This window comes from Trichogramma pretiosum, unplaced genomic scaffold (assembly GCF_000599845.2).
Source record: "Trichogramma pretiosum strain Unisexual culture from Peru unplaced genomic scaffold, Tpre_2.0 scaffold37, whole genome shotgun sequence".
NCBI lineage: Eukaryota > Metazoa > Arthropoda > Insecta > Hymenoptera > Trichogrammatidae > Trichogramma > Trichogramma pretiosum.
Window position 1 is genome coordinate 585554 of NW_019641622.1, and position 26498 is coordinate 612051.

At 38.1% G+C, this 26498-nt stretch overlaps 2 protein-coding genes across 8 annotated transcripts in view; one reads left to right on the forward strand and one right to left on the reverse strand.

Annotated features, from left to right (window-relative positions):
* Positions 1-26498, forward strand: part of LOC106657087 (F-actin-monooxygenase Mical) — an 83520-nt gene that overhangs the window by 11331 nt on the left and 45691 nt on the right. For 6 of the 7 annotated variants that reach the window (XM_023458957.1, XM_023458959.1, XM_023458953.1 and 3 more), the window contains exon 2: positions 18910-18983. The exons of the other annotated variant lie outside the window; for it this stretch is intronic. The gene's annotated coding sequence lies outside the window, so the exon portion shown is untranslated. The remainder of the gene's footprint in view (positions 1-18909; positions 18984-26498) is intronic. 7 annotated transcript variants of the gene reach the window in all.
* Positions 19919-26498, reverse strand: part of LOC106656794 — a 29839-nt gene continuing 23259 nt past the window's right edge. Inside the window, exon 8 of the mRNA XM_014377945.1 lies at positions 19919-20059. Within this exon, the coding sequence (XP_014233431.1) occupies positions 19919-20059 (141 nt within the window). The remainder of the gene's footprint in view (positions 20060-26498) is intronic.

Here is a 26498-nt window from a genome sequence, read left to right on the forward strand (position 1 = left end):
CCGCGTCAGCGAGCTATAGGTCGACATGGTGTCTGTGTGTGTGTGTGTGTGTGTGTGTGCCGCAGCAGCAGGCTTGTCGGGCGTCGGCCAGTAACATCACACATGTGTATAGGAGTGTGACAACGACTCCGACTGTTCGATGTTCAGTGTCCACTACAAATTTAGAACTCGTTCTAAAAAGTTGCTTTGGACGGCTCGCGGCGATGTTCGTTGCTCTTTGCTACTCACACACATACATATATATGTATCTCTGCCGTGCATTGAATTTTCAAAGCAAGTCGACTCGTCATACGAGTGTCCTTGTGCCCAAGTCTATTCAGCGAAAGTGGACAGCTGGATCAGCAAAAGATATTTTGCTGCCACGACGAAACCTTTTGCTGTCCCAGCAAAATCATTTAGCTGCCGCGACAAAAATTTTTTGCTCCCACGGCAAAATTATTTTGCCGTGGCAGCAAAATATCTTTTGCTGATCCAGCTAGCCATTTTCGCTGGATTTGGGTATAAAATTTTTTTCAGTGCAAGTCCATGTGTCATTTGACGGAGAAAAATTGATAAACCGACCACCGCATTGTGGAAATTTCAACCGACCGATTCATAGCGTAGATGTAACAATAATCTCTCGTGAAAAATCTCTCGCGTGCAATGATTTTTACGCCAAACGTCGGAGCCGCTTCTAAAATTGGGTGGAAAAACTGTTACTCTACGTGTATGTGTGCTCCGGTGCAGTGCGCGAGTGTAAGCAGAGATCTCGGCGGGGCAGGAGCAGCAGCAGCAGCAGCAGCAATTATCCTAACCGTTCTAATAATTAAGCTTTGGCGAAATTTGCTCTCTCGACCGTGTGCTGCACATACATAGATATATATTATATGCACACGTGTGCTACACGCGTGTGTACACGTGTATATATATGTAGGCTTCTGATTCGCACACAGATATGATAGGCAGATAAAATTTCCAGGAAATTATTATAAGCTAAGCTCTAAGCTCAGCTAAGAGCAGCCAAGAGCAGCAGCAGCAGCAGCTCTCTCGAAACGAAACGAGCCTAGATTATATTTTCGAATGTATATTTCGCGGCTGGCAACGTGTGCTGTTGTGCACTATAGCACGAGAGGCGAGCAGCAGCAGGTGATACTGCTACCTTGCTGTACACGTATATAAAGCTATATAGTGGCAAGAGGACACGGACTCCGTGTCTGTCTGTCTGTGTGTTGCTGCGTTTGTGTATATATAATATGGCCTAGCTCTACTTGCTGCTCATGCTCCAGCCCGTGTGCTTTATGTATATAATACACTTTGCAGTTAGCACGCGCTCGAGCCTCGAGCTCGCTCGCGGACTGTTCGATATATATCGGCTCAAAACAGCTGAGGTAGCTAACGGTAACGAGCATTATCTCGTAGGTAGCTTGGCGTTACTCCTTTTTTTCTCTCTCTTCTTTTCTCTTCTCTCTTTTCTTTTCTTTTCGCTGTGTAATATAAGGCACGCATTGTTATCTCTCGTTGTTAAGAGCCTTGCAAGTATCTATATTTAGGTGCCTGCTGCTGCTCCTGCGCGCTGTAAGTTTTACGCAGCAACTGACATGCCTACTCTCCCGTGTATATAACTCGACTTTTTTGACTGATATATAACATTGGCACTATATACCTACTTGTATAGGATCGATGAATAAAAATCGTATATACACCTGTCACATTATTTATTACGTTTGATTTCGTGGCCGCTGCGATCGACTCCTTTTTTTTCACTCTCCCTCTCTCTAATATACATTCAATTAACTTTTCAATCCTCTCGTTTTCGAAACAAAACAATAAATCTTCGACACGGTCGCTCGCTCGACGACGACGACTACGACTACGACGCTCGAAGAGAGAAACTGACAGGCATATACATACATCTTAAAAACATCGGAGAATCGGGGAAAACTTTCTTATTTCTCTCCAATATATAAATATATAGTATACACTTTGCGCTCGCGTGAGCTTCGCTGCTCGCGTTGCAATGTTTATCCTATTAATTTTCCAAAGCCCATATCAGGCTATAAGCTGCTACTACTACCTCTGCTGCTGCCGCTGAAATTCAACCATCTGAAACGGAGCTATGGTTCCTGCATCGCTGCTGCTGCGCCCATGTATAAAATAAACTTTATTCAAGCGGCGGAAGTAGCCGTTCAGCCGCGCGCCGCGGTATAAAGTACGATTTTTTTTCCTTTATTTATTTACGTTTTTTTCTACGCAGTATAAAATACTAGCAACCTCACGCAGCAGCGGTAACGGCGGCTCGCGCTATTCACTTTCATCGAGAGGAATCCAAGCGCGGCGCGTAGATGGGCTCCCATTCGCGCGCTCTACACGCTATATACAGCTAAATTTCGCGCTGCTCCGCTCCTCCGTGGTGTATAAGAGAGACCACTCTATGCATCAAGCCCAAAGATTCGGATCTTTCGCCTGTTTCGGGCGCACTTCCACGTTATTGTAAACGCGCGTTTTTTTTTCAATTCGCCAAGCCAGCTATAGCTTTTATAATATACCTTATAGGTACACGTGAATGCATAACGAGTCTTCGTGTATAGCGTATAGGTATGCGCGGGCGAACGCCTTCTATCTTGATAAATTATCACGTGCAGGCAAGTATATATCCTAGAAGCTGTAATAAAATGATTATCAATTTTCGCGTGAATTAAATTAAAAAACTATCCGTGCATATCATTATTATTTTTCTTTATTTTTATACGAAAAATGACTTTTTAACTCGAGCTTCAAGCGTCGATCGCCCTCGACCGGAGGCTCCGAGTGTCGTTGAACGTATTTTATTGGTAAATACATAGGAGGCATTATTGTATTGGCAGTTGGAACCGGTTTGCGCGCGCATAAATAATTGATTATTCATATTTGTATGTGTATGCAGCGACGCAGATCAGCGGCAGCAGTCATCATGTATGTATGTATGTTCTGGCCTAGGCGTATATTGCCGATGAATTATATATAGCTAATAACCGCGCGCAGCGCCAAAGTTCCTCGAGATATCCGATCGATTATTTCCATAAATGCGCACTGCGTCGGATTTACGTGCTACATACGTATATATATGAAATCATTCAACTCGAAATATCCATACATCAGCGAATACATACGCAAGGATGGGTTCGGTGTGTGTTGGCCGTTTACGCGAAATAATCGTTAAACGGAAAATACACACACACAGAGACGCGCGAGTACAAGAAAGAGAGAAAAAGAGAAAAAACCGTTCGATATCGAGCGTTGCACTGCTGTGCAGCCAGTGCATGTGCGGTGCTGCAACTTGCACTGCGCAGCTCATTGAATGCCAGAGTAAAAGTTGGGCGTGATCGGCGTCAGCTGACCGACTCTTATGCTGCTGCTACTCTTGCTCATGCTCACATGCCAAGGCGCGCATAAATACGATTATCTCTCGCGTGTAATCGCTGCTCGCGAACGAAGGGCTTCGCTCCCGCTCTTTGCTGCTGCTGCCGCTGCAGTTGCTGAACAAGCGTATAAGACACGTCAAGGAAATATGATACATTTCGGCGCGGATTTTTTGAGAATTTCTGCTGCAGCTGCGCACCTGATTTTATTTTACTTATAATAAATGCTACTTTTATAATTCGATTGAAATTTCTACGCGACGGATCGTAGAGTAGCGTTGCCGCTTTCGATGCGCGCAAAAACGTGTCGAGGTAATATAAATTGATTTTCATTAAAACTCGTTAGAAAGTCTCGTGCGGTGCTATTTCGTGCAAGTAGCAGTGGCAGCAGCAGCATCTCTCAAACGGCATTCTCATTTCGGAGTCGCCTCGCGAGAGCGAGAGCTGCTTCGAGACGACGACGACGACAACAACAAACCACAGACGACGACGACGACAACGACGATATATAACGAAGGAAGAAAGAGAAGCAGAAAAAAAACCCCACCTTCAAATTCAACTCTTCAACTATTTGCGAAATTTCACGTCTAGTGCGCGGCTTACTCTTAACTACATGCCGCTCGAGCGCGCACAGTCGCTCGTGTGCACGCGGCAGCAACCACAGCAGCAGCAACGAGACGGGATCCTTAATTAAAAATCTGCACACAATTTTTCCAGCTCCCAAAGCGAGTTATAGACTTTGCGAACTGCGCATATAATCCACCTTGCGCTGCAATAGACACACACACACACATACACACGTATGCATGCTTGGCTCTCGCTCGGCATGCACAAGTGTCTTTTATGGTAGCAAAACTCGTTGGAATTCGCTTGCATATATATATCGACGTGTGTGCTGCTGCTGCACTGCTCGCCCTATACATATAGATATATATATAAAATGCGAGTCGCTGCACTGCCTACTAGAAGGACGAGAAAGGCGAACGATCATTGCTGCCACTGCTACTTCGTGCCTCTCTCATATATATAGCTCGAGACGCATATATATGTATGTGTGTGTGTGTGTGAGTGCGCGAGATAGTACTCGCACTCGAGCTCAATACGGTATGTAGTCGAGATTCTCTCTTTTACTCTCGTCGCTAAGAGAGGGACATCGAGAGAAAGAGAAAAGTGGGTACATTTATTTCTCGAGAGAGAGAGGACAAAAAAAACGTATATTACGAATTTCACGAGCGCCTTAAATTTACGCGTCGTCTCCTACATGCGGAGATTGTATATATATGTACCTTGATTAATGTAATCGATAATTTACTCAAATCGACTAGATATTTAACGAGCCGAGTGCACGTGGGTGTGAACGAGAGAGAAGATTACACGTGCATAAAGCCGGTGGAAGTAAACTTTTACTTTCGTATACTTATGAGCTTAGACGTCGCAAAAAAGCTCCGTTGAGATGATTTTCGAGTGACACTTACCGCTTGAAATGTAAAAATAAGTACGACCGAAAAAATAAAACGCGTAATAGTCTCATTCGCATCAGTCATATCCGATCTCTGCACAGACGTCGTTTATTATTATTTTAACGCAAGTCTAATATTGAGCAATAATAAGCCTAGTTAGCGCTCGTTAACACACGCTCTACTACTATCGTATGCGGTCGCCCGAACGAATTAGTCTCGACACGCACTTAAAGCAAAAAGAAATTAAATGATTTTTAAATGCCCGTACGTGTGCGAAGTTACGAAAAAAATACCAAAAATCATGTATTCGTATATTTTCGACTCTATACGTTATATATTTCTAAAAATGCCCGCTAATTATATGTGCTAACCCGTTAACCCACATAGCAGTATGTGCTCGTGGTACGGAAACGATATATATATAGGATATAAACTCGAACGATCGGAGCGCGTATATACAGCAATTTTGATTTTTTCTTTATCCGCGAGACACACCCCTGGTGTATAGATCGGCTTTCGAGACCTCGTGTTGTTGCAGTTGCGATTGACCTCGTGCCTCGCACGTGTATACAAAAGGGCACAGTACGTTGCAAAGTCATGGGAAGGGTCGCATCATTGCGTGTATGTGTTTACAGGCTCGCGCGCGCGTTCCAGTGTCAGGTGTGTATATATATAATCGTAGTAGTACAACTTGTGCAGCGTCATCTTTGCCTCCCGTTTTAACCTTATTAAAACGGGATCCTTGCTTTAGAGCTTTTCTTTGCCCCGCGCGCGTAATCGTAGGAACAAAATGATTTCTCCGCGGGTAATCTTTCATTTTGTTTATTGTTGTTGCTCTCTTTTTGTTGCAAAAAGGATAAAAAAACAACAGGCAGCGTAATGAAACAAGGACGAGAGAAATATAAAAAGTGCATCGTGCCGTAAAGCAAAGCTGAAATCTAGCTGTTATTTTTTCTCTCTCCCGCGCGAGTTACAAAGCTGCGCATCTCGTGCTGGCACTTTTTATTGCGCGCGATCCGTTACTGCACACGGGGGCGCTTCCAATTTTACGTATATATATGAAAAAAGGCTTACATAATAATATAAAGAATGTGTCTCGTAAAAGAAAAATCACGATCATTCAAAGAGTGCCATTCATGGGCCCCAGCGCAGCTTTTGTTGCCGGCTTCTTCGACAATATAACATAAGAATGCACACAGTGCTATACGTTTCAGCGTCTCTCAAGCTTCGATGTATATCCCCGGGCATAACGCAACACAACAGAGATATCTTTGGCACTTTTGTGTGAGTAGTACGCCCGTAAAGATTATAAAACTCGCTTGAAAAAGTCGTAAAAGCTCTCGCTGTTCGCGAGGAAATAAATACCTCGAGTGCATAATATAATAAATATAATAAAATATAGTTGAAGTGAAAAAAAGCAAGGAAGGAGCGAGAAATAGTCGTCAGGTGTCAAATGCTCGGCTCGTGTTATTTTGCTTGTACAGCGCGACACGAAATAAAAAAAAAAAGGCGCAATGCGCTGCGCGTGTACAAAGTGGCCTCGCACGCGCGGACAAATTGCGTTGAAAATAGCTTTATACTTTAACGGATATACTTAACGCGCATACAACGTGTATATAAACACGCGTTTTCTTCAAACAAAGTCTCTCGGGCTCTCTTTTTCCCTCGCGGAGCCGCGTGTATACGATATTTTCAATCTTTATAGCTTTAGTCTCTCTCTTTCTCTCTCTCTCGGTTATGATCTGTCTCGCGACTTTTCCATTGACAAAGCCCGTGTATTATTATAATGTACTCGAGTGAGCTGCGCGTCCACCACCACGAACAATGAATAAATCGCGCGAGTGACGCTTTTTTTTGACGCACGTGCGCGCGCTTACTCACTTTTCAGACAGGCAGAGAGAGAGAGAGAGAGAGAGAGAGAGAGAGAGAGAGAGAGAGAGAGAGAGAGAGAGATTGAGTGTGCAAAAAGATGGAAATATTCAAGCACGAGTTCAAAAAAAAATTTTTTTTTAATGTTCATCTTGGTGCACGCTTTTTGAGCTTCGTTCTCGTCCAAATCGACAGTGAATGCAACGCATACAGACATTCGTCACAAGTATTCAATCTGCTTGACAAATGTGTAAACGAAATTGTCTTACGACACCTGGTTCAAAAATTCGTTTACGAGTCTATATCACAAAGCTTCCTCTAGAAAGAAGCACAATATACACGTGTGTGTGCGTACGTAGACCCTCGTCAACGGTGGAGGTACAGCGGCTCATTGTGCTGCTGCTACGCGAGTTTGCTCTTGGTGTTAATCCGACGTACAGCTTATACACGCGCGAATGTCAGTCAAAGGCGCGCACACAAGCGTGCCTGTATCATATAGAACTTGCACTCGTACACACACAGGGGCTTTTATTGCGTCGTCAAAGAGACGTGTTTTTTTTTTCATTTCGTCTCGCGCGCGCGTTATGAGCTTTGTCGTACACGGAATCGTTCGCGCGCTTTTATATTATTATCATCATGAGAGAGAGAGAGAGACCAACGACACGGACGTAAAGTTCGAGAGACGAGAGAGAAGATATTATTCAAAGGATCGTGTGTCGCGAGGCACAAGAGGATTAACCGAGAGAGAGAGAGACTTAGTTATGCGATCCTATTCAATGATTAGTGGTTTTATCATCGACTGCCTCTGTGCGTTCTTATGTATACGAGACGCGCGTAATTCAGACGTAATGTCAAAGACCTCCTTCTCTTCTCGTCTCGAGGAAACCAGAAAGCTATATAACCATTCGACCATTGGTACAGCCTGCGTGTTGCTGCTGCACTATAGTCGACCGACGTCGAGCCACGGCCACTTGAAAATTACCTTTGCGTGCGGTGGCGGCTGCAGCTCGCGAAAAAAAACAACCAAGAAAAGATACAGCTCACACACACACACACATACATCTCTCTTTTCTCGAGTTTATATAGTGGCATAAGTACGTAGTCTCGTCGTTCTTCCGCATGATACGTATACGGAACTCCATGAGTCATCGCACCCTCTTATACCGCTCTGCGTACGGTGCGCGGCTTATGTGTGTTTGCAGTGTACATTCACGCGCATATAATAAACGATAAAAAAAAAAGTACGATATGTCGCAGAGCTTCTGCATACTTACTACACTGTGCAGCCCAGTGTATCGGGTGAAAGTGCGCATCTTCTTTTCTCTCTCTCTCGCTCTTTCGTTCGCGTCCCTGTATATAAGTACGTGTCCGTGTGTGCAGCTTTCGATCGATCATCCTCTGTCTCTGGTGTATATGTATATATTTACGTGTTATGCAACGCCGATGTTACTCGCGCGGAGCTCTGCACAGTCGCGTGTTTATAATCTCTCTCGGAGTGAGTGAGAGAGAGAAAGAGAGTCGTTGCTTGACTGGCTGTATACATGCCGTAACGCCGGGTGCTGCTGTTGCTGCTGCTGTGTTGTTGCTGCAGTTGCTGTCGCTCGCGCGCGATTGTTCGCGAAAATCCGCTTCCAATGCCTTCTTATAAGACTCGTTGTCGTCGTCGTCGTCGTTGTAGTTCGACGCTATGTTTCTATATACACATTATAAAATCGTGATGTCGTGTTGTAAAAGATGCCATGACACTACTACTACTACTACTACCTAAATAGCCAAAGCTCGCGAGAGAAAAGAAAAAGATGATACGTCGCTGATATTGGTCCCATAGCGCAGTAGCTTTGAAGAGACCCAAGTTATTTCGACTATGTGTTTACGGGTGATTGAGAGAGGAAAAAAAAATTGCATCGCGTTGCTCGACGCTGCTACACACATTTGTCAAGCTCTTTGTCAAGATTCGAGCTCTCGATTATTTACGTGTGTTATACACTATATATATACGAGAGTTGTTTGTTCGACACGTCGAACAGAAGAAAAAAAGAAGAAGAAAAAACAGCTTCGTCTAAATTGGATGAGCAAGCTTTGGCGCAAAGAGAGAAGAACTGCGCCGAGCGCGTTTAATCGAGTTCGTTGTACCCGTACGCGTGCGTGGTACAAAAATAAAGCTATGGAAAATATAATAATAAAATCAAGCTCGCCCTCTCCCTCCCCCGTGAAAGGACGCTTCGTCTCTTTGCTTCTCTTTTTTCCGTTGAATGACCAGGCAGACATGACGATGATGCACACGCCGCTTGAGCATGAAGCATACACATGTGTACGCGCGTCGACGTCTACATGAAAAGCCACCCTCTGGTGAGCTCATCTCTCTCTTTCTCTCTGTTTACACAGAATCCATAATTGAAGGAGAGGCTCGACGCCCCGCTATACGTACTATATACAGATATATGCGTTGGTGCAGAGACCGCAGCAGCAGCAGCAGCCGAGGGTCACTTTTCTTGACTCGGCCTTGCTTCACTTTGTCTCTTCTTCTCTCTCCCTCTCTCTCTCGCTATATATCTCGGTACAACTGCACTGCGGCGGTGGGCTCTTTTTTTTTTTTTTGAAAAAAAAGAGAAAGAAGAAGAACGACGTATATTTTTGGCTTACGCGCAGTCATGAATAATTTTAATTGCTTTTCTCGGCACCGAGAGAGAGAGCTTTTGATTTTGCCTGAACTTGACTTCAATACTGCGCTCGAGTATCGAGATTTATTGTGATATTAGTCTTTCGAGTATTATACACCGTTATCTACTTTTTCGTATTATGCGGTCTTTGACTCTACGATTAAGAGTTCGTTCTGGTATCAGTTGAACTTTCAAAATGCTTTACAAATTGATCGTGAGATATGACGCACGTTTATACAAATTGAAAAATAATGAGGAGAGTTTAGAAGTCTCGAAGATCTTGGAGTGCGATGAGTGTCACACTAGACATGAACAACAACAACAACAATTTCGCAATACACGCTCTACTTAAATTTGAAAAAATAACGATGTTACCTAAAACTAAAGTAAAAATTTATTTATAGTTCACTTTGATTTAGTATTAAAATAATTTATCCAATTGAGAGTTGAGAGTGAGTTGAAACATAAATTGGTTCAAATTCTAATTTCAAAAGCAATAAAATAGTGAGATGGTCAACGGTTTATAAACGATGTAAATTTATTTTTTTTGTTCTACGAATAATTGCTCGTTCATGTAATATCTAAGAACGAACTTATGTACTAATTAGCGCTTTAAGCTTTTATCTTACATATCTTTGATGTTTCATGATATTTGATCAAAAAATTAGCTATACTAGTAAAATTGTAGCTGTCTTTTTGAGGACAGTCAAAACATCACCTGCAAACACGTCATTATTTTTTTGCTGCGATATTTATCGTTTTATTAAGTTGTTCTTCTAAATAGTCAAGGACATTTGCTAATAACTTGACTTATTGCTTTCTGTAACGCGAATCGCCTCTTCGGGTTCATCAATCATAAAAGAGAAACATAAATAGCTCCGAGAATACTTTAAAAGTCTATACTTATAATAAACTAAAACGTTTAACAAAAAAATAAGATGTTGAACCCTTTGAAAATAAGATCGCTATTCATTTAAGAATACCTCATTTGACTGTACTGAAAGAAGAGTCTGTCCTCGAGCAAAAGGTCATACGAGACCACAATGGAAAATAGGATTGGGGCATTCAGTTTTATAGACCTTCGAATGGGTCGATTTCATTGTTTACGAATACAAAAGGTTGTTGGTAAATATTTCGAAATCCAAAATAGTTTTAACGTTCTTCTTTTCGTGCCTATAAACAATCTTTAAATTAAATACATAGTAAACGGATCACGTCTTAGTATGAGATCCCGCCTCTTTCGTTTAAACGCGATTGTCATCTCTTGGATTCTTCTTGAAATATGTCTAGTGCAAAGTGCCATAAAAAAAAAGAATAAGCCCACATCCGACAATTTATTACAGCGGCATAAATTGGCATTGTATCTTTGTTATTATAATATTTCACATTTAGCCTGGACCACGTCCAATTAGTCCGTAAGAAATGATGATTTTAATAAACCGAATCATCCTTGTACGATTTTAATGCCGTGTTATATATTTCGTCTGACAGATGACGCGCACTTATCATTATTATTATTATTATTATTATTATTATTATTATTATTATAATTGCCTCGGTAGCTTAGAATAAGACGCGTCCGATTTTCATTATACAGTGATATACAGCGCTATATCTCATTCTGCAAAACGACGAAGAGTTGAGCAGAAAAACTTTTTTTTTCTCGCTCGAATATAAATTTGCATCTATTATCCTCAGCAACCATCCAAGACGAAAATGCACCTGCATAATGCACGTCGATGTAAAAGGGCATTTATGCGTAAACCCGACAGCGCATAATGTCGCTCGTTCACGCTGCAACGATCCTAGACGCGTGCATGTTTGTAGAAAACTACAAACGGTGTACGATGCTCGATGATTTCTTAATCGACGATATTTTTCAATTACACGACGATTGACGTTTCGTAGAAGAAAAAGAAAATTATGCAAAGGATAGAAATTGTGTGCAACGCTGCGTCTCATATACGTAACGTTACACACAATGGAGAAATGCGCTCCCCGCGTGCATAGGGCATAGTGAGCGAGGGAAACGAGCCGTCATTGCATTACGGAGTACCAGTATACGGATATTTATAACGGTTAATTGAATTTAATAGTTTTCAAGCGTGCGTGCTCGTGCGCGCGCGTGCTTGTGCGTATATATGTAACGCCGTGAGCACAACTTGTTAAATCACAAAAGCGTAAAATGATTTGAAGCTTGATTTGATAAACATCCGTTGCCGATCGTAAAAGCTTTCATCGTCGTCGTTGCAAAAGCTTATCATAAAAACACCAGAACTGCAAGACAATTAATTTAGTTCGAATTTAGTTTGAGTTTGGTGTTCACGTAGTCGTTGAAACATTGAGATTAAGTATGGTGGAGTTCATTTAAATTTACTTATTCTATACAGTGAGCTATACAATTTAAAAATTAAGCGACATGTCATGTTCACAATTTAAAAAAATACATAGAATATGCAAAATAAAATACTCATACTCCAGAATGAAAGAAAAATTAGATATACGTGAATTATACAAGTTATATTAACATATTATTGCTAACAAAAGGCATATCACGGTCATTTATTACAATAGAAATGAAATTATTTTCATTTTTTTTTTGTAGAATCATTTAAAAGCTACAAAAAAATGCTATGAAATCCATCAGATTTGTTCAATTTAATAGAAAAAACTATAAAAGACATAATTAATTAACAAATGCACACAAACGAAAAAAGATGTCTCCGCCCTATAATTAACAGAGGTTGATAAATTATCGCAAAATGTTTTCATTCAGCTCTGGTTTTCATTGTCGCTTAGGCAATAAAAAGGTAAGGAAAAAATATATCGCGATTATTAAGGAAAAAGGGTGTATAATCATCTAGTAATCGTTGAGTATAATAAAAAATATGGTCTGTCGATATAGGCTTGTCCTGTGAGAAGTATCATTGGTAGTATAGAATTCAATACTTAGACTTTAATAAGGGTTCGCGTTCGACAGCCGGTAACATAAAAAGTAGAGTCTTTAACTAACAATTAGAGTTTTGAGCTAGTATGATAAAAAATACGAACGTAGTATAAAAAATCAAAAACCTGAATAAAGTTACATTTAATTTTGATCCACTCAGTCGTTTACTTTTACGTGACGATTGACATTAAAGCAGTGATATAAGACATTGTCAAGCGTATAATCTAAAAAAATTCAAACGTTAAGTCGAGAAAAAAAAATCAAGTAATTTGTCGAACTTACAGAGGTGCATGTTTCAAAATTGAATGGTATATTTGGTGGAATAAAATCAATCACGGTTGATTTCATAGATCTCATCATCATGTTCTGCAAAAGACCCCTTACATTTGGAGAAAATCTATACCATTCAGTAAAGTAACTGTTGAAATACAAACATGAGTATTGATTAATGTTACAATACAATTCGTAGTTAGAATTGGAAACTACCATTTTTTACTACGCTTCTTTTTTGAGTATATAATTATAATAATAAAATGATATAATAATAAAATGATAAAATATCAAAATGCAACTATAAACTGATATTTACCAATTAAAATATATATCATTGCTCGCGGTTGATAGTTCTTGAGTCGGAAAGGTCATTATAATCAAAAACTGTATTCCAACTATTAATGCAGAGCCCATCTTCAATGCAAAATTGAAATTACTTTGCAAATGTACAACCATCTATATGAACATTAAATTATAAGTTTAGTTTTGCCTCAAAATATAAAAATATAATCTGTATTATTGATAACATACCATCCCACCATTCAAGGTCAAATTGCATGTTAAAGTAAAAAGGCCAAGACGATAAATAGGTTTTATATGAATGAATCAACTGAGCTGAAAATGATTAATATATAATAGCAGATAGGGAAATGATAAATTTAATCATTTTGATTTCATTACAAATTATGGAGAAAAACATTTTACCTTAACACACACTGATGTTTATGAGCTATCGTACATAAGTGATTATAAATTGACTTTTGATCTTGCTTCACAACAAACTTGTTTAATTGCGATGTACCGCGCATTTGTTCAAGAAGATGTCTAAGTAATAAAAAAATGAACCGTATAAATTAAGCAATAAGAGGTCAATTCATAAAAAATAGTTTAAATCGTTATTACTCTATATGTATCTGAATTTTGCAACGAAAAATAAACTCATCGATAATACTGTGTAAGTGCCTGCAGAGAAAATAATTGCAACTCCACTCATCAATATAAGGTATATAATGAATAAATGAACTAGATATTCATTTTCAAAATTTTCCGTTGTTAAATGAATTGCCAATTGCATTTTGTATGTATCGACCCCAAGCAAAATATTTTCTAACAAAGGTAAGACTGCTGGCACTGTCATATATGCCATAAGGCCGATGACTATCAAAGCCTTCAAAATATAATTAATAAAAAATAATTATTTGTACTTTTCAATGTTCACACTTACCACTAATAATGCCTGAAATAAACTTAGATCGGTGAATATATTCTTTTACAAATTCTCTCTCTTGGGGACTAGATTTTAACCAAAATTCAGCCATTTCGCGATTAATGAATCTTACCTTTAAAAGTGGATTGTAAAAAACAATGGTAAAATTTAAATGTACAGGGCTGAAACCGTTTAAATTACCCTAGTGATGAATTTTTCGTTGTACCCATACCAATACGAGGTAAATATGACAAATAACAATATAAAAAATTGAAGACTGCAATTAGTTATAACGTTGAGTCTTCCACCATGCATTAATACTTCTGATATTAAACACCAGAGCTGCAATACCATTCATTTTTAGGTCAATTAAATTTTTACGCTACCAATACATTATCACCTTTTGAGAATTTAAGATTTCTTACGCTTAATACCATACATGATAGATATATAAAGAATACTATTTTAACCCATCTCATTTTCATTTTTTTGTTTCCAAAAGGCCAATGACCAGCCATACTTAAAAGTGTAATAGGAAGGTACCAATTTTCCCTGAGTAGGATTTCTATGTCAGAATCACTAAGTAGTGGATTTTGATGAAATTTATTTATTTTTTTAGCGGAATATGACATATTGAAAATGGAGCGACGTATCATGTTCGTTTTGAAAAAATACTTAAAATGCGCGAAATACAATACTTAAATTCTGGTATGAAAGAAAAATAAGATACATGTAAATTGTACGAGTTTTATTAGAATACTACTATTAACAAAGTAGATATCAGAGACGTATATTACAATAAATATAATAGTTATTTATGTAACAAGTGCCCAAAAGGCGTTTTTGGGCACGAGTGTGCGGAAAAAGACACGAGTGCCGGCCATGCCGGCACGAGTGGGTGTTTTTTCCGCACACTGTGCGCAAAAAGCTGGGCACGTGTTGCATACATTATTTTATGCAATAGTAGGCGAAAAATACGTTCATTTAAATGAGGCGTTTTATCGCACACCCGTGTCCAAAATGAGGCATTTTACCGCACACAAGTGTCCAAAAACGCTTTTTGCGCACTAAAAAATGTCTTTTTTCGCACATTTTTTAGTGCGCAAAAAGCGTTTTTGGACACTTGTGTGTGGTAAAATGCCTCATTTCGACACTGGTGTGTGGTAAAATGCCTCATTTTGGACACGGGTGTGCGGTAAAACGCCTCATTTAAATGAACGTATTTTTCGCCTACTATTGCATAAAATTTTGTATGCAACACGTGCCCAGCTTTTTGCGCACAGTGTGCGGAAAAAACACCCACTCGTGCCGGCATGGCCGGCACTCGTGTCTTTTTCCGCACACTCGTGCCCAAAAACGCCTTTTGGGCACTTGTTACATAAATAACTATTCATTTTTCTTTTCATAGAATGGTTCAATAATAATAAACAAAAAGAGCTACACAATAGTACTACCTACTCAAGTGTAATATATATGCCGTGTAATCCATCGGTCATGCCATGAATTTGTTCATTTTAAAGGAAAAAATTATAAAAACGATAAATTGTATAAATAAATAAAAAAGTTACATTTCATTTCGATCCACTCAGTCGTATCTTTTTATGTAACTATTGATATTAAAGCCATGATATAAGACATTGTCAGGCGTATAATCTGAAAAAATTCAAACGTTAAGTCGAGGAAAAAAAAATCAAGTAATTTGTCGAACTTACAGAGGTGCATGTTTCAAAATTGAATGGTACATTTGGTGGAATAAAATAAATCACGGTTGATTTCATAGATCTGATCATCATGATCTGCAAAAGACCCCTTACATTTGGAGAAAATTTATACCATTCAGTGAAGTAACTGTTGAAATACAAACATAAGTATTGATTAATGTTACAATACCATTCGCAGTTAGAAATGGTAACTACAATTTTTTACTACGCTTCTTATTTAAGTACATAATTGTATGATAGAATATCAATATGCAATTATAAACTGATATTTACCAATTAAAACATATATCATTACTCGCAGTTGATAGTTCTTGGGTAGGAAAGATCAATACTATCAAAAACTGTACTCCAACGATTAAAGCAAAGCCCATCTTTAATGCAAAATTGAAGTTACTTTTCAAATGTACAACCATCTAACCGAACATAAAATTACAAGCTTAGTTTTGCCTTGAAGTATAGCATTAGATTCTATGTTATTGATAACGTACCATTCCGCCAGTAAAAGTCAAGTTGCATGTTAAAGCGAAAAGACCAAGGCGATAAATAGGTTTAAACAATTTTACTAATGAATCAGCTGAGCTGAAAATTTTTACAAGGCAATAGCCGAACAATAAAGCTATAAATTTAATAATTTTCATTTCATTACAAATTATGGAAAAAAAAATAATTTACCTTAATACACCCTGATGTTTTTGAGCTATTTTTGATACGTGATAATGAATTGATTTTTGATCTTGCTTCACGAAGAATCTCTTCAATTCAGACGAATCATACGGTTGTTCAAGAAGAATTCTAAGTACCATAAAAAAATTAACCTTAAAAAATCAGTTAAAAGAGATCAATACATATGAATTAATTTTGCATTTCTGTTACCCTATGTATCGAAATTTTGCAATAAAAAATAAGGTCGTCGTAATTATTGTATAAGCGCCTGCAGAAAATATAATTGCAACTTCGCTAACCAATATAAGGGATATAATAAATAGATGGACTAAATATTCATTTTCAATATTTTCCGTTGTTAAATGAATTGCCAATTGCATTTTGTATGTATCGACCCCAAGCAAAATATTTTCTATCAAAGGTAAAACTACTGGCAATGTAGTATATATAATAAGGCTGATGGATACCAAAGCTTTCACAATACAACAATATAGTTCATGAAAATACAAGAATTTTTAATTTTCTATGATCATACTTACCACCAATAATACCAGAAATAAGATTAGATCGCTGAATATATTTTTTTACAAATTCTTTCTCTTCGGGACTAGATTGTAAACAAAATACGGCCATTTCATGATAAATGAATCGTACCTTTAAAAGTAGATTGCAAAAAACAATGGTAAAATTTAAATCTACAAGGCTGAAACCGTTTAAATTACCCTAGTGATGAATTTTTCGTTGTACCCACACAAATATAAGTCAAATGTGACAAATAACAATATAAAATTTTGAAGAGTGCAATCAGTTATAATATTTAGACTCCCACCATGCTTTAATACTTCCGATATTAAACACCAGAGCTAAAACATAATTCATTTTTTTAGTTCAATTCAATTATCACTCTATCAATTTAATAATTTAAGATGTTTTCTTACGCCTAATACCATGCATAAAAGATATGAAAAGAATAAGATTTCAACCCATCTCACTTTGCTCGCCCTGTTTCCAAAAGGCCAGTGACCTGCTATTCTTAAAATTTTAACAGGAAGGTTCCAATTTTCTTTCAGTACGTTTTCTACGTCAGAGTCACTGAGTAGTGGAGTTTGATAAAATTCACTCATTTTTTAGTGAAGTAAGATATTTTAAATATTAAGCGATGTAATCACATGCTGATATTGTAAAGCACAGAATCCGCAAACTACAGAAATCTACTACTGGAATTGAAAAAAGTTGGTTTTATATACATAATACAAGTTTTATTGAAGCATTAATCTATTGTTATTATAAATAAAGTACGTGTAAGGGCAAGTTATTCGAGTATAAAGAAAATTTTTTTCCTTTTTATTTTTGTTGAATAATTCAACGATAGCAAACAAATCGAGTTACACAATAATGCTGCCTACTTATTTTAAAAATTCTTTTAAGAGAAAATGTTAAGCAACCGAAAATCACTTTAAAAAATTATATTTATCGATAAAATTTAAGTAAAAAGCTTTGTTTTTATTTAAGAAATAAAAAACTGTGGAGATCTCAAATTAAATGAAAAAATTAAAAAGTTATATTTAATTTTGTGTTTCAAAATTGAATGATATATTTGGTGGAATAAAATAAATCACGGTTGATTTCATAGATCTGATCATCATGATTTGCAAAAGACTTCTGACCTTTGGGGAAAATCTATACCATTCAGTGAAGTAACTGTTGAAAGACAAACATTAATACTTATGAATGTTACAATCGCATTCTCGGTATAGAAGTAAATACTAAAATTTTTTTAACAAGTCTTTTTGATGTACATAACTGTATTATATATTATAACGTTGCAATACTACATTAAATTCTATTCTATTTACCAATTTGTATGTACATCGCAGCTGGCATTTGATAATTCTTGAGTAGACAAGGTTCCTAGAATTAAAAACTGTAACTCAGCAATTAACGCACCTTCCATTTTCAGTGCAAAATTGAAATCACTATGCATATGTATCACCATCTAAATCAGCATGAAATCACAAGTTTACTTTTGTCTCACATTGAAAAATTCTAATTATTCTTAACTTACTATGCTACCAGTATATCAAGTATATCAAGAAGACTTCAAATCATTAAAATTTAATTCAAATTTTGCACAGCTATTCATGGTAAAATTTATATTTTTTATGATCAAGTGGGTTAAAATTACACGCTTTTTTACATTATAGAATGGTTTATACCTTCAAGAATGAGCCCTTAAAATTTTTTTGAATGATTGAATTCCAAGCTTAAATTATTTTGGATATGAAAATGGTTTAAATCGTACCTTTTTCAGCTCCCAAAAGTAGAATTCTATCATTAAGAAAAAAAGTGTACTTTAGCACGTATTGATGTTGACAAGTTACTGAAGAAAATTGGTTATAAATTGATTTTTGATCTTGAATTACTAAAAATTTGTTGTCCAATGGCGAATCATGCGTTAGTTTTAGAAGAAGTCTGAGTCATTCAACGAAGATAACCGTAGAGATTAAGTTATTAGTGATAAATTTAAGTAAAATAATGTATATCACTATTACCCTATATAATTAAATTTTATAATGTAAAATGAACTTGAAATTATGATGATAAATGTACTCCTGCAGACGTTACAATAGCCATTCCAGATAACGCTACGATGTTTACAATGAATACATAAAAAACATGTTTCAAAAGTATCTGATGTAAAATGTAATGAAAATTCTGCTTTTTTGTTTCAGTTCCGAACAATATTTTTATTACCGAGGGCATGACTACTGGCAATGTAATATACACCAAAAGGCTGACGGTTATGGTACTTTTCAAAAATTAATCAATTAAAATAATTATTACTTCAATTTTTTATTGTCATGCTTACTTGCAAATAATTTTAGAAATAAGATTAGAACAGTGAAAATTTTTGTCGAATAATTTTTTTTCTTCGTGGTTAGATTTTAATAAACTTTTGGCAACTTCTCGAAAAACAAATCGTATCTGTTGAAGCGAATACATATCTACAATTAGTTTAAACTGTATAGTATCGAAATCATCCGTGAACTTGATAGATTACCTTGTCGACATTTTTTTATATAATCCAAGTACAATAATTCCACTAACGATAAATGATAAAATACAAATTTGAAGAATGCAATCAGTTATAACTTTCAGACTACCATCATTCATTTTTACTTCTGATATTAAACGACAGAGCTGTAATAGAAATCGTTTCTGATTTAGATTTTTAAGTTATTAATAAAACATCTTTTGAAAATTTGAGAATTTTTTCATACAGTTAATATTTGTTAGTAAAATGTAAAAAATCAATTGTAGCACAGCCCCTATCAGTTGTTTTTTTCTATTTCCAAAGTGCCAGAAACAGGATAATTTTAGAAGTATAACTGTGATGTACGCAACTTTCATAATTACAATTTCTACGTCACGGTCATTAAGAAGTCGTGATTGTTAAAATTTATTTGATTTAGCTGAGTGTATGATTTTGAAAATTATGCAACTCTCACGGAAAAAGTACTAACAAGGACAATCGTCCATTACCCTTTTTTAGAGGTTTCTAAATTTTGCAAGAAAAGCATCAGATTAGCGTCTTATAATATTATAAAGGGGATAAAAAAATAAAGAGTAAAAAATTATGAAAAAATTCAGACAGATTCTTTGAAAAATTTCAAAACTTTTGATCGGTGCATTTTTTGATTTAAGTGCTCCTATCTTGATATAGACAATCTCAACGATTTTTTAATAAAAGAGAAAACCCCTTTTAGCATAGGGAGCTTTATTATTAGGTTCCTGGAGACCCCAAACATTTTTTGGTAAAGATCCGGGACCCGAAGGTGTGAAGGTCTCCTTGTAAGCTATTTTGAACTTGAGTCTATAGTACTGAATAAAAATCAGATACATATAAATCATGCAAATTGCATCGAAATATATTTTTATTGTTATGCACAAAGTAGAAATGAATGTCATCTATCATAATAGAAGCAAAAAAGTTTTTTTTATTGAATAATTCAATAACAACAAACTAAACCAGGTACATAATAATATTATTTTACGTCACATTTATTTTTCCAGGTAATTCTGTTATATAATGTTAAACGATTTAGATTCTACTACACCAACGAGACTTGTTAGGATCTTCATTATTTTAATAAGTCTTTATTCGTAGCAAGTGACGCAAAAATTGTTCTAATTACTGCTCTTATTGAATTCAATGAAATTTGATTCATTTTCACTCATAAACCAAATATATTCCTCTAAATATTCAAACATTTTGTCCACGATAAAAGTTTCTTATAGGATCATAGAATTGTTCAATTATTTATTAATCACACGATGATTAATATATAATGATGATCGTTAAAAGTGAAATGATGACCTGGGTCGATCGCATGCAAAGTCAGCATAAGTATATAAAAAAAATCTTATCGATGACTCTGTTTGCCCAGCCACTTTGATCAAATTCGATACTACCCTTGAAATTGCCATTAGGAGTGCGATGTGCGCTTCTAGATAATACAGCACGCACTCTCTCGATGTTTATATGATTGATTTTTCAATCACCGCACGTCTAGCCAATCGTTCCCGGCTTTCAATAATAACCTTTTGTATTTAATTATTCTCGAAGCTCATAATGTAACGCACATACGCCTATCATACGTATAATCCTGCGCGCCGACAATGATAGTACATATGCCGCTGATCTCGCGCGTACCAATGTGTACATGCGCGGGTATTTTGGCCGAGCGTCCGATTGATTTATAATAGCTTTTGACAATGAATGCAGCCAGCCGCACACGTGCGCGATTTCGTATTCACGATCGCGTATTAACCTAGATTTTGCCCGCCTGGACGATTCCTCCTCGCGTTGCAACGACGACGACGATCTAGTTCGAGAGAGAGAGGCAGCGCGCTCATTGTGCATAATATCGATTTATCCATTGTGTGTCTGTATATGCGTTATACGTATTTAATATGTAAGCGCGTTTGTGTGTGCGGTACGTGATTTTGAATTAACGAGCCGTTGAAACGATAAAACTATCTTGACGTTTCGATAGAGAGAGAGACATTTGAAGGTCGGTATTTCGTCAGCAAAAAGCCTCCACCTCGCCTTATATATATATGGGCTCGTGCGCGCGCGCACACCCTTTTAAGCGACGAAAATAGTATTGTGCTGCGAACGGTGCAACGAATGCGTATGTATGTATTGCAACGCGAGCTTGGATAATTTTTTTTTTCTTTTTTTATTCCTCCCAAGGTGGATTGAGAAATGTGTTTTGATAGAAAATCGAATCGACGGCCAATGCCTTCATTGACGTCTCTTAATAAACACGTGGTCGAGTGCTGCTTGCCTGCCCGCATGATCAAGTGGTTTAGCACGTCTAACCCGCGCGCGCGCGGCCAAGAGACTTTCGATACACGACTCTATATAATTACTGAAAGTACTTTTTGTCGTGTGTATTCGTTTCGTAGGATAAACAAGCGGACCGTTTATATGGAATGATTTACGGTTTGTGTAAATAAAAAAAAAAAATGATAAAATTGCGACCGTTCGAGAGTGCGAAGTTGATGCCGCCGTGCCGAATAGTGAAAGTGTCCACTCGGAGTATTTACATACATATAATATATTATAAACATGCATAATATTATATATCTCTTTAATTCGGTGAAATTGCTCTTCACCTAGATCCGATATTCGATTTTTTTGCCTTCGGAAATTCATTTATATACACGCGGGTAATTCCTATATAGTTTTTTAATCGTCCAAGCGTGTCGCGTTATAAGCACTTATATGCTAGTCGTTTAAATTATTATCATCATCAATATTATTATTATTATTTTGTACATGGAAACGTCGTCGCGCAAAAGAGACAGCGCCATACATTACACGCCGTATGCGAGAATGAATTAAAGCTGCGAAAGCTTTAATAACAGCTGATCGATCCTAAATATTATTACTTATATTCGTATTACGGCTGCAACGGCAACAGCAGCATATAGATCTCTCTTTGGGATTTAATCAACAAACTTAAGTAGACTTCGTTTTTATATTATATATATTTTATAAAGACAGAGAGAGAGAAGAAAAAGGATAATTGCCATCAAAACATTATACATTTTATACGTAGGCGCACTCTCACTTTCTCGTTTCACTGTCGCGCAGCTGAGCGTACACAACACACTGCATACACACGCGCCTTTGCAGCGGCAGCTTTTGACGTTTACACTCACACATAAGACGCGTATAGCTAGCTGCTGCTTATGTGCGATCTCGCTCGGAGAAAGAAAATCGCATTCTCGTGCTGTACGTATAGGTCTGCAATATTATCGTGCCGTCGTCGTTGGTATATGAGCGCGTCCAGCATAAGTCGGCCACCCTGCGCGATTACGGCATTTTTGGCCGAAAGTGTCGTATGTTTAGCTCGCTCGGAAACGTTTAGCAAGAGTCAGAAAAAAAATCCAAACACATAGATCGATAGATTTTTTCCTCCTATTTCTAGTGGTGTAGCTTAAAAAATTCTTAAAAATTGATTTTGAGGTTAAAACTCGACTTGAATGTTTAAGTCCATTTTCCCAAAAAATGTATCCTCCGATTGCAATTTAAACTGCACCAATCGAAAGAGGAGGCAAAAATCTATCGAAAACGATGTTTTCCAGGATGGAGAAATGATAAGAACTATTAAAGATATCGAGATGAATAGCGCGGGACGGCGCGCGCGGACCTGTTTTCCGTGCGCCAGCGGCGGCACACGCGCGGCGCCGTGTCTTTGTCTTTTCGACTCGCTCGTAATCGCTTAAAAAAGGCTAGAAAAATGATGTGAACACGTAAATCGATAGATTTTTTCCTCCTCTTTCTGATGGCGTTGTTGAAAAAATTCCCAAAAATTTTTTTCATAGTCAAAACTTGACTTGAATTTTTAAGTCAATATTTCTTCTAGTATTTTAGTATTTTGACCTCAAAATTAACATTACCAATCGAAAGAAGAGGAAAAAATCTATCGATTTACGTGTTTAAATTATTTTTTCAGCATTTTTTTAGCGAGTCGAAAAGACATAGGCAGGAAAACAGGTCCGCGCGCGCCGTCCCGCGCTATTCATCTCGATATCTTTAATAGTTCTTATCATTTCTCCATCCTGGAAAACATCGTTTTCGATAGATTTTTGCCTCCTCTTTCGATTGGTGCAGTTTAAATTGAAATCGGAGGATACATTTTTTGGATAAATCGACTTAAACATTCAAGTCGAGTTTTAACCTCAAAATCAATTTTTAAGAATTTTTTGAGTTACACCACTAGAAAGAGAAGGAAAAAATCTATCGATCCATGGGTTTGGATTTTTTTTCTGACCCTTGGTAAACGTTTCCGAGCGAGCTAAACATACGACACTTTCGGCCAAAAATGCCGTAATCGCGCGGGGTGGCCGACTTATGCTGGACGCGCTCATATATGCGCGCGTATATATATAATAAGCGACAACTTGCTATACACATACACACAAACACGCAGGCCAAGAGAAGCGACGGCCTCGGGTTATAACCCTACATGCGCTGCTCCGACTTGTGCACGCAGGTCATCGTCCGACTCCCTCCGATGTGTGCCTGTACTTCATGCGCGTATATGAGTCGAAGCTCGGTACAACGACGACGACTCGTCGTAATATCTTCTCTCTCTCTCTCTCTGTGTACTGGCTCTGCTCCATATAGTCGCGTACTGTACTGTAATTAGCGCAAACCTCTCTCGTGCAGATGATCGATCGTCCCGATAGCAGAGAGTCCTATACTCGCACGAGAGACACACGAGTGTGTACGCGCATATATGCACGTGTTGCATTATGTTATTCTCTCATAATGATAATAACGATAATAATAATGCATACATATCGTATACGATATTATATAGACTGCGCGTTACGTACCTATATCGTATAATACGTGAGCGAGCGTGTGTGGGTATATGCGTTTCTGTGCGCGTGAAAAAGAGCGCGACTCTCTTTATACATACACATAATATTACCGGCGAGATGAGATATCGATCGTGCGACGACTACGACACACGAGTACAGCCGCACGAGTTCACTTTTGCTCTAACTCTCTGCTGCTGCTGCTGCTGCTGCTGCTTCAAGCCGGCCCATGTGAGCCGCGAGCTAGACGACGACTCGTTATTATTATTTTATAATTCAAGTGCTGCCAGCGATTCTCCGCTGCTGCTGCTGCTGCTGCTCTGCCTTCTTGCGTGTCTGTATGGGTGTGTGTGTGTGTGTGTGTGTGTGTGTGTTATGGGCGATGAAAAGCTCCGTAGTAGGCACCTAAATACACATACCTATAGAATGTAAGTGTATTATAAGTGGATGGCGGCGGCGCGCGAGAAAGTGTGTAAATATTATGAACGGCCCCGGGTTAATGGGGGATGATGTTCCAGAAGAGCAGAGCGGCTCGGAGAGGTGTCTGCGGCTCTTCGAGCTTTTCGACATTTTCATCGTTGTAAAATTGAATTCGGAGCTACGTGTACACACTACACACTTGTTATTACATTGGACGCGCAGTCATCTCACAGAGGAATTACGAAATTTACCCGAGCGTGGGATGTCATTTCGTCGCATATAAGCGAGGCACTAACATCGTTTCTCTGTACGTCGACTATATCGATGTTCTATCGATGTTCTATCGTTGCCGTCGACGCAGCGAACGACATTCGATATATTTTACGCAATTATAACGAATCCCAAGCTGTGTTTCGTCAGAGTCGTACAGAATCACGCCTATAGTGAATGTATATATACTCGACCGCTCGAGAATAATAACATTGATCCATCAGTACTATATTTATATAGTTTTGGTACTGACTGCGAGTGTGTCCGACTCTGCTCCAGTATAATATACTCAAACACATTCCGCGCGGGATACAAACATTATTAAGCTCGATACGGAGGTGAAAATATTTATACATGTTGTATATGGCAATGGTCTGTCTCTCTCTCTCGAGTCGACTCCGAGCTATGCCCATACGATATTATACAAAAGTTACAAAACTGCCTATGGCAACCGACACCTGGCTCACGTTTGTATAGATATGTATAGTTATAATATATGCATGTATGCACTCGACACCGTAAAGCACAGTGACACACACACACACATACGTATAAGAGCACAAACGAAGGCGCAAACGTCGCCGCGTCGTGCCAATATAATCAAGCCATTGTATAATAATTAATCGATGAAACGGAATATTTTTACATTCAATATCTTTGCGCGATTGCGGCTTATATACGTATGCGGTGCACTACGACTCTCTCGTCGGCGGCGGCGGTGACGACGTCGAAACAATATTCCAGCATAATATAATGACTCGCAGGCACATACATACACACACACACACATTGAAAATCCGACGCTGCTATTGTCTTAGCCGCGTTCGCGCTCGACGATGAATCGAAGCTCGCCCACCTGAAAAAGAGACAGTATATGTGCAGCGATATATGCATGCTGCTGCTGCAGTCACATGATATTATGATATCGAAGCCGCATTGGTCGCCGCCACCGCCGAGCCATGTGCGAATAGCAAATTAGCCTCTCTCTGTCTCTCGCTATGTCTTGGGTTATATACGTGCATATAATGAGCGCAACACAGCCGCTCGCGCGCATACACACACGTATTATATGGTACTACGTGCGCCATGCTTGGCTTTTACTTTTGGCTCGGGCAAAACAATTTTATATCTTTTTTTTTTTTTTTTTAGTCAACCATTCTTTTTCGTTCGTTCGCTCTTCGTCCTCGTCGCGTTATTGTCTGCTGCGATGTATACGTATGAGTAATGCACTCGCGAGTACATAGTGAGTTCGATAACCGCGCGACAATCAATGAACGTTGTATGTATGTATATGTAGAGGATACATCTTGTTATTTGCGCGCGCACGACGACGACGACGACGGGGCTATAAACGACATCAGATATACACAATGAGAGAGTGTCGTGTGCCGTGCATATATCTACTTATATAAAAAAAAAAGAGAGAAAGAAAGAAGAAGCGCGACTCGAGTGTATATACAGAGAACTTATACGCGGACATCTATGATTGGCCGCGATTGTCATCTCTTTTGTCCGATTGTGGCTTGCAGCGCACAGCACGTATCATAATCTATACGCCGAGTTCATGACTCGAAAACTACTTAGCTCGTAGTACGAAAATGTCGTGTGGATAATTTCGCTTTCTCGTGGCGATCCTAGAGTGTACGACTGGTACGTATACGTACACATGGTGTATGACCAAATTTATTTCAAATTTCCCGTCATTACCTCTCTTTCTTTTACTCTTACTTCC